Here is a 12,360-nt window from a genome sequence, read left to right as displayed (position 1 = left end):
GAATGCCTACTGTGGCCAACTACTTAAGCAGTAAAAACAAACACACAACACACATGTGTAATCTGCATTCTTACCGTTAGTCGCTATGACATCTTTCCACAGTGAGTCACTGTTGAGTCTTCATCGACTAACATAAGCATTATTTACATAACCAGGGCCTCTTGTAAGGAGGTAAAAATATTTTGTTGCCACTCATCTACAGCATTGCAAAAAGCGGATCTGCTCAAGGTGTGACACTACATGCCTGTGTGAAAAACACAAGAAAATTCGGAATTAATGAAATGAAAAAAAATATTTTTCAACATAAAAGTCACCTGCCAACTGGAGTGTCATTGTACTTAGACACAATTGTAGTACTCTTTGAGACGCATGAAAATGGGTTCACTGAGGTTTCAGTAAGTCTGCCTGGGATGAAGGGTTGCTTTGAATAATGCTGCAAGGCTATCTGTTTTGGGAATTCACTCCTACTGGGTATACGGTGATCCACTTTCTGTTTTGAGGACATGCCAAAGATGTGATCACTCCAAGGTTCTGAATTTAAACTCCCCTATGAGATGCTGTTTAACACCAACAATGTGTGATCTTATGTCTGCCCTGTATACAAGTACAAATGTTCTGCAATATCCAGGTGTAACCTTATATTACCGCTGTTTGTCTACAAAGCAAGCGTGTGTGTTTTTGTGTGAACAACACCTTATCAGCGTGTATACTCTTGGGCTTGGGAATAATATCCTATATCTCAAAGAATGAAGTCTTTCGTTGTACGCAACCCGCCTCATTTCACATCCCTTAGGGGTCATGTAATCTGTTCTCGCCAGCCCACCTACCTTCTAATGAACCCCGGTGTTTTCTCTCCTTTGTTCTCTTATTGGCTTAAAAGTACAAGACTGGCGCCATCACAGCAATATAAGGAAGAAAGGAGTCAGCCCATCTTAATCAGGAGTTGTAGGAGATGGAATAAAGAGCGAAAACCCTCCACTCTACCAGGTAGGGGACACTCATACTGTTTGAAGTCAACCTGCTTCATTGGTATCCTTTAAACCTTTTCATTTTTGTCACCGATCGTCCAGCATGTCGTCCCCTCGACCTGTGTTTCTCATCCCCCTCCTCGTGGTACTGATGGCCACATTGACCTCTGGCAGCAGAACAACTCGCTGGCCAAGACCCCAGAGCACTAAGAAGCCCCCCAGAAACGGGAGTGGGAGCTTAGCACGAACCACGACAACGAGCACATCAGCTAGTGACATGCACACAGATCAGACCACAGAGCTCATGACGGACGCATACTCAGTGTCGCCTGCAGACAGCACCACCTACTCCAGTGATGCCTACCCCACAGATTTCCACACGGATGCTCTTCCTACCCCAGGAAACACCCATGGGAACTACACCATCGACTACAGCGAATGCTACTTCAATTTCTGCGAGTGTTGCCCACCAGAGAGAGGCCCTGCAGGGCCCATGGGAGAGAGGGGGCTACCAGGGCCAGCAGGAGAGAGAGGGCCTCGAGGTAAAAATAAATAAATAAATAAATCATATATATATATATATATATATATATACACATGATTACCTTTTTGATGTTTGGCAGGATTTCCTGGTGAGAAGGGAGACCCAGGGCCCAGAGGACCTCCAGGACCAGTAGGTCTACCAGGCACCAATGGACTGAATGGCAACACAGGTAAGACAGGGTTTCCAAGCATGGGACATTTCTGTTTCTGTCTTGTGTCGTCCTTCCCTCTCTCTTTTTGTGGATATGTATTTTGTAAATGTATTTTTTTTTACCTAAAAGGTGGGAAAGGTGATCAAGGACCGCTGGGTCACCCCGGTGCCCCTGGTATCCCAGCAAAACCAGGAGAGAGAGGTGTGTGTGTGCATTTAATTCATTGTTGTTTCATACATAAATTCGTCGTCGACGACTATTTATTTAGTTATTGTAAATCGCTGAATGAGCCGACTCCGGCCGGTACACGCTCGCTTTTACCTGCAGTGCAGTACTGAGCGCTGACGGTGGTGTCGTTCGTTGTTTACATCTGGCATAAAAGCAGAGAAGAAGAAGAACGGCCTCTTCTCTGAACAGGCCCAAAACAGGCCCACAAATTCTGACCCAAAGTTTCTAAAGTTTAGGAATATTTAATAGAAAATGAAGCAGCGAAACACGTTCGGTGCAAACTCTGTGAAGCTCACCTGGCATTCCATGGTAGCACTCCGACGATACGCCAACACCTTAAACGCTGATACCCCGGAGTCGCTGTATCGTCACGCAGAGAGGAGTTCACAAATAACGTTGAGGATAGATACTTAGTAGTTATGTTTAAATTACATGCTTATTTGTTCTTTTTCAATCAGCCTATGATGCAAGTACACAATACGTATTTTCCCACGTCTGAAAATCATGGAACAAGCTGCTTAGCGAACGATAGTTCTCTGAGGTAAATACGTACTTAAAGGCTTAGTGAATCACAGCCCCTGTCAATAGTAGCGTTTAATGGTAACGCTCTTTCACGTATCACTTATCAACTGTGTGATTTAGGGCATATTAATTTGATATTTAAGTTGTAAGAAATGTGTTTAAGGTAGTTAACTGTGATTAAAACGAAAATGCATATAACCTCCACATCGTGAATGAATATGCCTATAATACAACAACTACGTCACAGATAAATACTTTGTATGTAATTATTTTCATATATTTGTTTCAAAACATATGCTGTCGGCGTACTGCAGTAAAGCACAGGTGTGGACATTCAAGCAAGTTTGGTTAAACATAAGTATTAAATAGGTGGTGAAAATAAAGAAGATAATCGTGACTAATTGAAAAAATAATCGATAAATTGGTCGACAACAAAAATAATCGTTAGTTGTAGCCCTAATGAGATCCACATGATTATAATATGGCTGCCTCCGTGCAACTGAATTTACTCTCAATGTAAGTATCAATATTTATTATGAGTTAATAAAAGCACAAGAGTGTTCGAGCACTTAAACTATGCAGACACAGATTAAAAAAATCTTCTCCCTATAAATACATTTTTATCCACAATAGGTGAGCCAGGCCCTAAAGGACAAAGAGGTGAACCTGGTGTGAGTGGTCCTAAAGGAGATCCAGGAGAAAGAGGATGGCCTGGTGTGAATGGGTCCAGCGGCGCCCCTGGACGAGAGGGCCCTGCTGGGTTAGCAGGAGTGAAGGGTCAGAAAGGTGAGCAGGGACTTTTCGGAGAAGCTACCGCAGGCGAGAAAGGTGAAGCCGGTGAGCGAGGTGAGATGGGTCCGCCAGGGGTGAACGGAACCCATGGTGCAAAGGGAGAGAGGGGTCATCCAGGACCTCCTGGAGGAAAGGGGGATACTGGTGTCCGAGGGCCTCCAGGAGGTCCAGGGCCAAGAGGCATGGCTGGACTGAGAGGGGAGCGAGGGCTTAAAGGTGCACGTGGGCCTCGTGGAGCTAAAGGCCAACCAGGCGAGAGTGCAGAACTGGTCCGCTCTTCCTTCAGCGTGGGCTTATTCCCCAGCAGGTCCTTCCCTCCCCCCAACCTACCTGTGAAGTTTGATAAGGTGTTTTATAACGGGGAGGGGCACTGGGACGCGGCACTCAACAAGTTCAACATCACGCACTCAGGCGTCTATCTGTTCACGTACCACATCACTGTGCGCAACCGACCTGTGCGTGCTGCTCTTGTGGTCAACGGGGTGCGCAGACTGCGGACCCGAGACTCTCTGTATGGCCAGGACATTGATCAGGCATCCAACCTGGTGTTGCTGCACCTCAGGCAGGGCGACCAGGTGTGGCTGGAGACACTCAGAGACTGGAACGGAGTTTACTCCAGCAGTGAGGATGACAGCACGTTCTCTGGCTTCCTGCTCTACCCAGACGCAGAGAACCAACCGGGTGACAAGCCATAACTGTAACGTTCAAGTGCACCCTGCTCAAACATCTCATAGACCCTGTAAAACCTCTGCATGTTGAAATCACATATCGCTAAATAGAGTTGCTTTGGTATCTTGTCATCATGCTGATCAAACAAAATGCTTTGCTTGCTTGCTTTCAAGATGGATGTGGTCAGTCTGCGAAGAGCTGAATGCCGCACTCTGTAGCAACATATTAAAAAAAGCAATTATTGAACGGCTCATTGCTCTTTAGTTTGACTTTAAAAAAAATCTCAACTTAGTAAACCACTACTAACAGCAATGTCACTGGATATGTTGGAATTTATGCTATTGACAAGTTTAATGTTTGATTAAAAATCAAAATAACTCATAGTTGCACTTAATTTCCACTAGAGGGAGCAAGGCGCCCATATCTTGTGAGGAAGTCACAGAACTGCAGAGAAATAGTAAAACCTCATCTATTTAATTGTGATTTATTCAGGTAAATTAAGGAAATTTATATGCAACATATGTGTATATGTCGTATATCCTATGTCTCACACTAATTGCCTTTCAAGCAGTTAAGGTGGATCATTGATTTTAAAAGCAAAACAGAAATGCAAAATCATAATTTCATCAGTCATTTTTATTTAAAATCCCAACACGATAAATCTTATGATAAAAAACGGTAAAAATGAAGGTGATGTTTTTTTAAATGCCTAAATATTTTGCCTGAAGAGGAAATAAATTATGCCTGCATGGGTGATCTACAAAAGTAATTTTCATCTATGATGCAACAGTGCTCCATCTTGAACATTCACTCGATGTGACACTTTTTCTGTTAAAATTTACAGCACAACAAAAAATACTGTGTCATTAAACTAAACTGAAAATATAAAATAAAAATAAGGGATTCAATTGAAAAATATCTCTTTTTGTCTCCAAAGAGCTAAATCTCTGCAGAAGTAATTTTGTATGTTCCTGTTTAGAACAGCTCTAGCAGCATACATCATGATGCAACTGTGTTGCATCATCATGCTTGTTAAGATCATGTACCTTTTTGTTTTGTTTTTAAACGAAGGAGATGGAAAAAAAATATACATTTTAAAAAACACATTTACATTATTGGTTAGGCTCTACGTTCATGGGCATTTTGCTGAGTATTTTGTCCTTGTGCTTAAAAGATTGATAATTATCAATTAATGATTAATTTACTTGATCCTATTGTCTCATCACTATACATTAATTATACATTGCAGCATGTTTATGTTGTTTTGTTAGTATATGAATTTGCACATGATATTAATCAAATTTTACACATGACAAATTGACAAGTTCATCTTATTATGTCAACATGATAAATTAATGATCATTGAAATTTATTGACCAACCATTCATTGTAAAACAACAACATTTCTTAAAATACATTATTAACCGGTGACATAATATGCATTAAGCAGTTAGAATATAAATCATTCCACAAGTTACAGTGATCTCTTATGGTTACAGTTGGGTCAGTGTTGTTTCTGAAACTTCATTTAATATGAAATTCATTGTTAATGAAAGAACAACCTCACCTTTTTAAGCAGGATCTCTTAAGATTGAATTTTCAAATTAAAAATCTCCAGTTTGAGGTGATCAGGCTTGGAAATGTAGTTTCTTGGCAAACTGTAACCTAATATTTTATAATCAATAACTAACCAGAAAGTGAAAAGACAAGGGGCTATAATGACGTCTCCATCTACTGGTGAAGGACACAAATTTACCCCAAATTTCCACCTAATTTATGCTGATGTTGGTGGCGTCTGTGTGTGTGTGTATGTGTGTGTGTGTGTGTGTGTGTGTTTGTAAATTTTATTTTGCTCGTTTGTTTATAGGCCTATCTCTTTGTGTGCGTGTGTGTGTGCGTGTGTGTGCGTGTGCTCGTTCGCATTTATGTATTTTCTACGACTCCGTGTGAAAATATAAATAACTACCTTGGCGGTGTGCGCAGTGTAATCTGTTCCCAGCAGGCTGGATTCCCACTGTGAGAAAGACAGTATATTGTTCCTGCAGCACCACAGATAACAACTCATTAGCATACTGAATCATTTGGCTGCAAGAGCCACTCTGCCACCCATCTGCACTGAGCTGATAAACAGGCACGCGCACGCAGACGCGCGTGCATGCACACAACCAGCATCACGCCGGCCGAGCACAAGCCCTCCACTCATTGCTTCCCTTTTCAATCCCTCATAAACACTCCTTCTACCCCCCGCCCCCCCGCCCTTTTTTTTTTTTCATGAGGATGTGTGTTTTTGGAGAAGGCAAATGTTTGGCATGCATTAACCCAGAGAGCCCACATCATCAGTCCCTGCACAGCGGGAGCGGAGCACAGGAGAGGTCTCCCAACACCTGGATGCCTCTGACGCTCCCTGGAAGTAATTACAGTTTTCGCAAGAAAGGTTTAAGAGCAGTTGGCGCAGCTCTGGTGCTACAGTTTGCTGCATAAGAGTTTGAAAGTATAGAGGAAGGAGGCGACGCAACGCTAGCGTGTTTACTGGAAAGCTACACGACCACCCTCTGATTCCACACAGACCAGTACGGGTGGGCCGCGATGCCATTGGTTCGGGAGGGAACTGGGAGACTGTGGTGGTACTGCCGTTTCGAAATATGTACAGACACAACAGCGCACAACGAGTGTAGCGGAGGCTGTCGAAACCACTTTCACAATGGCAGGATATCCTGGAGGTCACCGAGCCATGTTAACCTCCACAGGAAGTCGTCACTTGTAGGGAGGAAGTGAGGATTCCAGGGTTCATTGGGGGGAATTTCATAAGAAGGGACAAACTGCACCACAAAGCTGAACAGCAGCTGCGTTTACATTTAAAGGATCGAATTGCAGCTGTGTAGCTGGTTCATGGTAGATTAGAAAAAATATATATATAAGGACTGGATCACATGTTTAATTCAGATCTAGTACAAGACTTTTGCTCTGCATGTTTTATTAATGTTTTTTTGTATAAAATTCATTGATTTAACATTGGTTATAATTATAGATACAACTATCATACAACAAATATTACCAAACGTACAATGTCCCTTTACTGCAATTCATAAAATACCATAGTTACCAAAGGTACCAATATAGACTACTAGGTCCTGCTGAAAAAAAGCAGAATAACCAACAACAGTGAGCAACACTTAACTTTTTCATTTCTCAGAAAACTGCTGGTGCTTATAAACAGTGTGCATGTGCGTGTGTGTGTGTGTGTGTGTGTCTTTGCGTTTGCATTTGTGTGTGCCTGCTTGTGACAATGAAGGGGTTGCTTATGTACCTCACTAAACTACAACTGCATTACAGTTAAAAAAGAAATAGAAAATAAAACACTCAAACATTCATATCAAAAAAGGACGACATGAGTCACCTTGTGTATATCACATGACCCATGTTTTGTACACTGCATGTCTTGTACCTCCAAAGCAATTTCTATTACACATAATTTAATTCCAGGCAGTGAAATCGTCCCTCTTCTCATAATCTGGTGCTGTTTTCTCGTTGCCAGGAGTAATTTGTACCACATTCGATGCACTTTGTATTTTTGGGGAATGTTTGCTTCACCCACCTCTGTTCCCTTCTTCTTTAACCAGCGGCCCTCAGAATGCCTCAACTTGACTTGACTTGAACTGGATGTTACCTTAAGCAGTCCAGATAAAAAGGCTATTTACAGAACATGCCTAACTTCATGAGCACATTGAGTTGCTTCTGGTACATTTACAGCCTCCAACTGAGGCCAAATCACTTTTGTGTTACTGTGCTAACACAGTCAATTTGTTTGGACTAAAAAAACAGGTTCATGTATTGATGTTTCAGTGTGCAGCTCTCTGAAGCAATCTTAGATTCATTCAATAAAGTGTTCAGTATTATCACGAGGGAGGGGTCCATCAAAACTTTAAAAATGATTATCAGAAATCACTTCACTCTTGGCATGTCTTTCATTTTGTTTGGTTTTGTCATTTTGTTTGTTTGTTCTTTGTTTCTTTTTAAATGTGTGTTCCATATGTTTTTTTTTTTTTTTTAAACATCCAGTCTTTGGGCTTTTGAAACACAGGAAGTGAAGATCCGCAAGTCAGTCAAAGACATAAAACATGCAGAATTTACAAGTCTTTAGTCGGGTAAAAATCAACCGATCAATCAACAATCAAGCCATCGCTGCCTCTGGTGTTGCGTAGAGACGGGAACCTATTCGGTCCGGATACCAGGATCTCAAGAAGTGCAGGCAGGTTTTTCCATCCTACACTGGTAACGCAGAACTAACAGTTCCTGAGCACATCCGATCTCTGTCCTGTCCTCCTTTTGATCTGGGTGTGTTGGGTCTGTGTTGATTTGGCATCGGCATTATCGACGATTGGAACCGTCTATAGGGCGTCCATTGCGCCTCAGATCCCTAGAAGCTAGATGAAGTGCGGGTCCGCGCGACCCCGTTAGAGTCCTCGGAGCTGGAGGCGAGTCCTGGTCCTCCATAAAGCTCTCCGGGCTTCCCTCGGCGTCGCCGTCAGGCAGGCTTCCACAGCTGGAGCCGGGCGACATTGTCTCCAGGAGATCGTCTCTAGCCAGGCTCACCACCGAGGCTTGGTGCGGTCCACCCTGTGGACCTGCTTCACGGGCCCCGACCAGCAGCCCCGTCTCCCCGTCAGTCGTGCTGCCGACGTTCCTCCCTCCGTCCTGGTCCTCCAGAAGGTTGGAGAGAAAGCTGATGTATTTCATCGCCAGCCGCAGGATCTCGTTTTTGCTCAGCTTCTTGTCCGGAGGGTGAGTGGGGATGAGTTTGCGAAGCTCGGCAAACGCCCCGTTCACATTCTGCTGCCGCCAACGCTCGCGGCTGTTTGTGAAGATTCGCCGTACGATCTTTGGCTGACCAGCTAGCAGAGGATTGAAAGAGTGGTAAAAGAAGACACCAACATGGAGAGAGTAAGGGCAGGAGAACTGCAGATTGGCATACGAATTATATGAAATGCAGTGCTGGAGTAGATAATGCAGCAAGCAGTACAAGTACAGTGGTAAAAATGGAAGAATTAGTAGCAGGAGAACAGATACACACCTTTGGTTTAAAGCAAGAAGTGCTTAGATGCAAAACAACAACATTTAGAAGCCCCGTGATGCTAAATTGTCCTCCATTAAAAGATGATTTATTTTAGATGAAGCTGCAGAGGCTTGCAACAATGAGCGCAATATACCGTTAATGGATAACTGTGCAAACGTTTCAAAGAAAATGAAACAAATCATTCTTTGGAATGGCGAAGACCCAAGGTGCGGTAGAGGGACGACTTTATTGGGAATTCTACACCATTTGTTTTATTTAAGGTTTGATGAAATGCCCCACTGCAGGTAGTCACATCCTCCCACCCCAACAATGGTGTCTTCCAGGCTTTTGTCGTCCTTGGAACACACCCAGTCTATCTTAATCCTTCAGCCCACTCTGCAGTAAAAACCTTGGCATGAAGGCAGCAGCACCCCCATCCTCCAGCACCCAGTATATGGCAGTGAGTGGGCAGTGGTGGAAACGGATGTTTCAAAACGACGGTCACCCCCAATCTGCCAAGAAAATAACGCGCACAGGTGCACGTTTCTGACACTCAGCTGCACAAACAAATGATGTCGCGTTAAACGCTGCCGCTGGGTTTTTAGTTCTAAATTTTGAATTTTGTTTTTGGCAAAACATTTCGTGCAACACTATGCACAGTGCAACATCCGTGTCAGTGGATGGATGACGATGGAGATGGAGGAGACGACGCTGAGGAGGAGACTATATTGTATATTGGCAGAGGGAGGACACAGCAGAAGTGCATCTTACCATACTTATAAAGATCTAAAATGCGCCTACCCTCGTCGAGTTCAACCTCATAAGGCGCTGGGCGGCGCTTTACCCTGTTGCTGGGGTACATGCTGTACTGCTCCGACTCCCCTCCGAGACTTCAGGGATGAGAGACAAGAAAAGAGAATAGGTGCACATGACAAAGACGCGCTTTTGTGGTAGGGAGGGGGAAACATCATCAACATAGAGAAGCAGTGCTGAATTCGCCACTTGGTGCAAATGTGTGTGCATGTGCATGTGCGCGCGCGCGCTCTCTCTCTCTCTCTCTCACACACACACACACACACACACACACACACACACACACACACACACACACACACACACACCATAATTCAATTATTAAGTTGGAGCTGCAACAAGCATCAGCAACCTCACGCAATCCAATTCAACCACAGCGACTCAGAACAGGTGGCTTCCCATTCAACTACTCCCCTCCGTTCCTCGCTCCGTCTCCGCCTTTTACCTGTTGATGGCGGCGAGAGGCTGTGCCAGGTTGTAGAGCATCGCCCGGGCCGGGACAGGGAACGCGTTTGGGCTCAGCTGGACCATTCGAGCGTCGTCTCGTTGCGTCGGCGGCGGCGGCGGCAGCGGCAGCGGCAGCGGCGGAGGTCTGCGAAGTTCCGTGATCGGCACCAAATGGCTCTCCGCGGTCCTGCGCTCCACCGCTTTTATAGCGTCCCTCCTGGAGAGCTCGATCACCGGCACTTCCCTTTTCAGGTCAAGGGCGTCGCGAGAGGCAGTTTCCCTGGCAACGCCGTTGATGAGGATGCTGATGCTGGTCCCGTTGCTCGAGTTCTGCAGAGGAACGTCATTCGTCTCCTCCTCTGCCCCCTTGAAGCGCCCTCCCCTCCTCTTCCTCGCGTCCTCCTCCTCCTCCTCCTCTCCCTCCCCATCCTCTTCCTCACCCTCTTCCCCTACCTCCCCCTTCTTTTGCTTCGACTCCTCGTCCTCCTTGCATCCGTTCTGTCTGGAGACGATAGAGGAGTCGTCCCGCTTTCCAGGACCGGGCTGCGCCTCAGGACTTGCAGGGCAAAGCTCCTTCTGCCGTTTTTCCATCATGTTTGTATCGTCACCACTCGCTCGAATCCACCGCGTCCTGAATAAAACGGGCCTCTGTTAATTATAAGTGATGAGAACATTTTGGCCTCAAAAATAATTATCAAGCCTTATTTTTATTTTAACAAAATCCAATGAAAAATATATTTATTATCTTTATTTTAAATAATAGTAATAATAAAGATGTGAAATTAGGGTATATAGCAGCACCCATGCCTTTTCTGTTTACGGGGGTGGGGTGGGGTGGGGGGTGTGGGGGCAACCGTTAACGACTTTAACGAACCATCAAAGATAAATTAACTGCCACCACTCATTCATTACCACTCTCTATCTGTCCCTGCGTGCCGATAAATATCTTAACAGAAGCCTGCCGTCGTGGCCTCCAGTTTCTGTCGACAGATTGATGCGACAACGTGTAAAAAAAAATAAAAAAAATAAAAAAAATCTGATCAAATAATAAGTAGCTCTTTGCAAAATGTTGAATTTAAATGCATTAGAAAATTGCGTGTTTAAAAAAAAGACCGTGACAGCGAAGCTGCGCGTCCGAACCAGCTGAGCTCAAAGCTAACTAACCATTTGTCGCTTAAATGAAGTCCTTCCACATAACAGCCCGATTCCTGCTTTATGTTATCGACCTGCAGGATTTTCTGTAATATTTCTTTCAATGCCAGTGCATCACACTGACCACACAGCTGTTTATTTCCGACCGACAGCGGAGGCTTGTCATATCCAATAGAACATTTAGCGGGCCATGGTTGAGTATTATAACCATTCCGTCAGGAAACAAAACAAAAAAAAAAATAACCCAAAACGAACGAGTGAGCGTCAATTAAATATAAAGGCAGGGCACTTTTAATTTTACGGACATTTTTTTCCCCGAACGGGCCGCGCATTCGTTCGGCTGAATTCTGCCTCTGACAGCGTCGCTCCAGCCAGCCCGAGCGGACAATAGCTGAAAATCTAGGCTAAATATTCCTCGCATTACGCCAATAAAACAGAGACGAGCCCGCCGATTAAGGCGCGTTAAAACAACTGATGCGGCGCTTCAATAAAAAGGGGGTGAGACGCGTTGTTGTGGTGCGCTTACCGTTCCAGCCGTGTTGTTGATGTTACTGTGTAAGTGGAGCCATTTTGTGAGTGGGTCATCCATGTCTGAGGGTTTTTTCCCCCCTCGCCAGTTGTGGAGCTGTGTGTGCGTGCGTGTGTAAATGTGCGTGCGCGAGTGTGCACGTGTGCATATGTGTGCGTGTGTGTGTGTAGTTGAGTTATTCCTCGCCGCATCCAGCGCGCCCTCCCTCAGCACGGGGAGCGGAACACAGGCCGCAATGTGGCCGAGTGAGATAAGCGCACGGCAGCGGCCTCTTCATTCCCGATAAGCCCCTAAACCCATTATTTATGAAATGATTCATTATTATTTGGCTGTCGCGGGCTGTATAGGCTTGTGGAGGGCAAAGCATTAAAAAAAAAAAAAAAAAAAAAGCAAACAGGGAAAAGCGCAACGGCCTGTAACAAGGCGAGGAGGTGTAGCTACTGTAGCCCGAGCTGTACAATCGAGGTGTTTTTTTTTTTTTTTTTAAATGTT

General features: G+C 44.6%; 2 protein-coding genes across 5 annotated transcripts; one reads left to right on the top strand and one right to left on the bottom strand.

Moving 5' to 3' along the window:
- Positions 1–322: 322 nt before the first annotated feature.
- On the top strand, positions 323–4,329 carry otol1a (otolin 1a). Its single transcript, XM_076021317.1, has 4 exons — positions 323–1,510; positions 1,592–1,681; positions 1,793–1,864; positions 3,047–4,329. The coding sequence occupies exons 1-4, from the start codon at positions 1,072–1,074 to the stop codon at positions 3,898–3,900; spliced, it is 1,455 nt and encodes a 484-aa protein (XP_075877432.1). The 5' UTR covers positions 323–1,071; the 3' UTR covers positions 3,901–4,329.
- Positions 4,330–6,831: 2,502 nt separating this feature from the next.
- On the bottom strand, positions 6,832–12,065 carry tal1 (T-cell acute lymphocytic leukemia 1). Of its 4 annotated transcripts, none has more exons than XM_076021315.1 (5): positions 11,866–12,060; positions 10,641–10,818; positions 10,186–10,517; positions 9,699–9,817; positions 6,832–8,766 (listed from the first exon to the last, which is right to left on the bottom strand). In XM_076021315.1, exons 1-5 carry the CDS (start codon positions 12,057–12,059, stop codon positions 8,243–8,245), a joined length of 1,347 nt encoding a protein of 448 aa, XP_075877430.1. In that variant the 5' UTR covers position 12,060; the 3' UTR covers positions 6,832–8,242. The 4 variants fall into 4 exon arrangements, with proteins under 4 accessions (XP_075877430.1, XP_075877431.1, XP_075877429.1 ...); XM_076021316.1 differs by having other exon boundaries at positions 9,729–9,817; positions 11,866–12,059; XM_076021314.1 differs by having other exon boundaries at positions 10,186–10,835; positions 11,866–12,065.
- Positions 12,066–12,360: the final 295 nt, after the last annotated feature.

The sequence above is a fragment of the Nelusetta ayraudi genome, unplaced genomic scaffold, assembly GCF_046127955.1.
Source record: "Nelusetta ayraudi isolate G7.1 ecotype Tasmania unplaced genomic scaffold, CSIRO-AGI_Nayr_v1 ptg000011l, whole genome shotgun sequence".
Classification (NCBI taxonomy): domain Eukaryota; kingdom Metazoa; phylum Chordata; class Actinopteri; order Tetraodontiformes; family Monacanthidae; genus Nelusetta; species Nelusetta ayraudi.
The sequence above is the reverse complement of the archived record's forward strand: the minus strand, read 5'-3'. Positions and strand labels throughout refer to the sequence as shown.

Coding starts and splice junctions, on each gene's coding strand:
- otol1a (XM_076021317.1), top strand. CDS start 1,072: ATGTCGTCCCCTCGACCTGTGTTTCTCATCCCCCTCCTCGTGGTACTG. Junction 1,511..1,591: donor AGGAGAGAGAGGGCCTCGAG/GTAAAAATAAAT, acceptor GATGTTTGGCAG/GATTTCCTGGTGAGAAGGGA. Junction 1,682..1,792: donor TGGACTGAATGGCAACACAG/GTAAGACAGGGT, acceptor TTTACCTAAAAG/GTGGGAAAGGTGATCAAGGA.
- tal1 (XM_076021313.1), bottom strand. CDS start 12,059: ATGCGGCGAGGAATAACTCAACTACACACACACACGCACACATATGCA. Junction 10,819..11,865: donor TCAACAACACGGCTGGAACG/GTAAGCGCACCA, acceptor CGTTTTATTCAG/GACGCGGTGGATTCGAGCGA. Junction 8,767..9,698: donor TTTAGATCTTTATAAGTATG/GTAAGATGCACT, acceptor ATCCTCTGCTAG/CTGGTCAGCCAAAGATCGTA.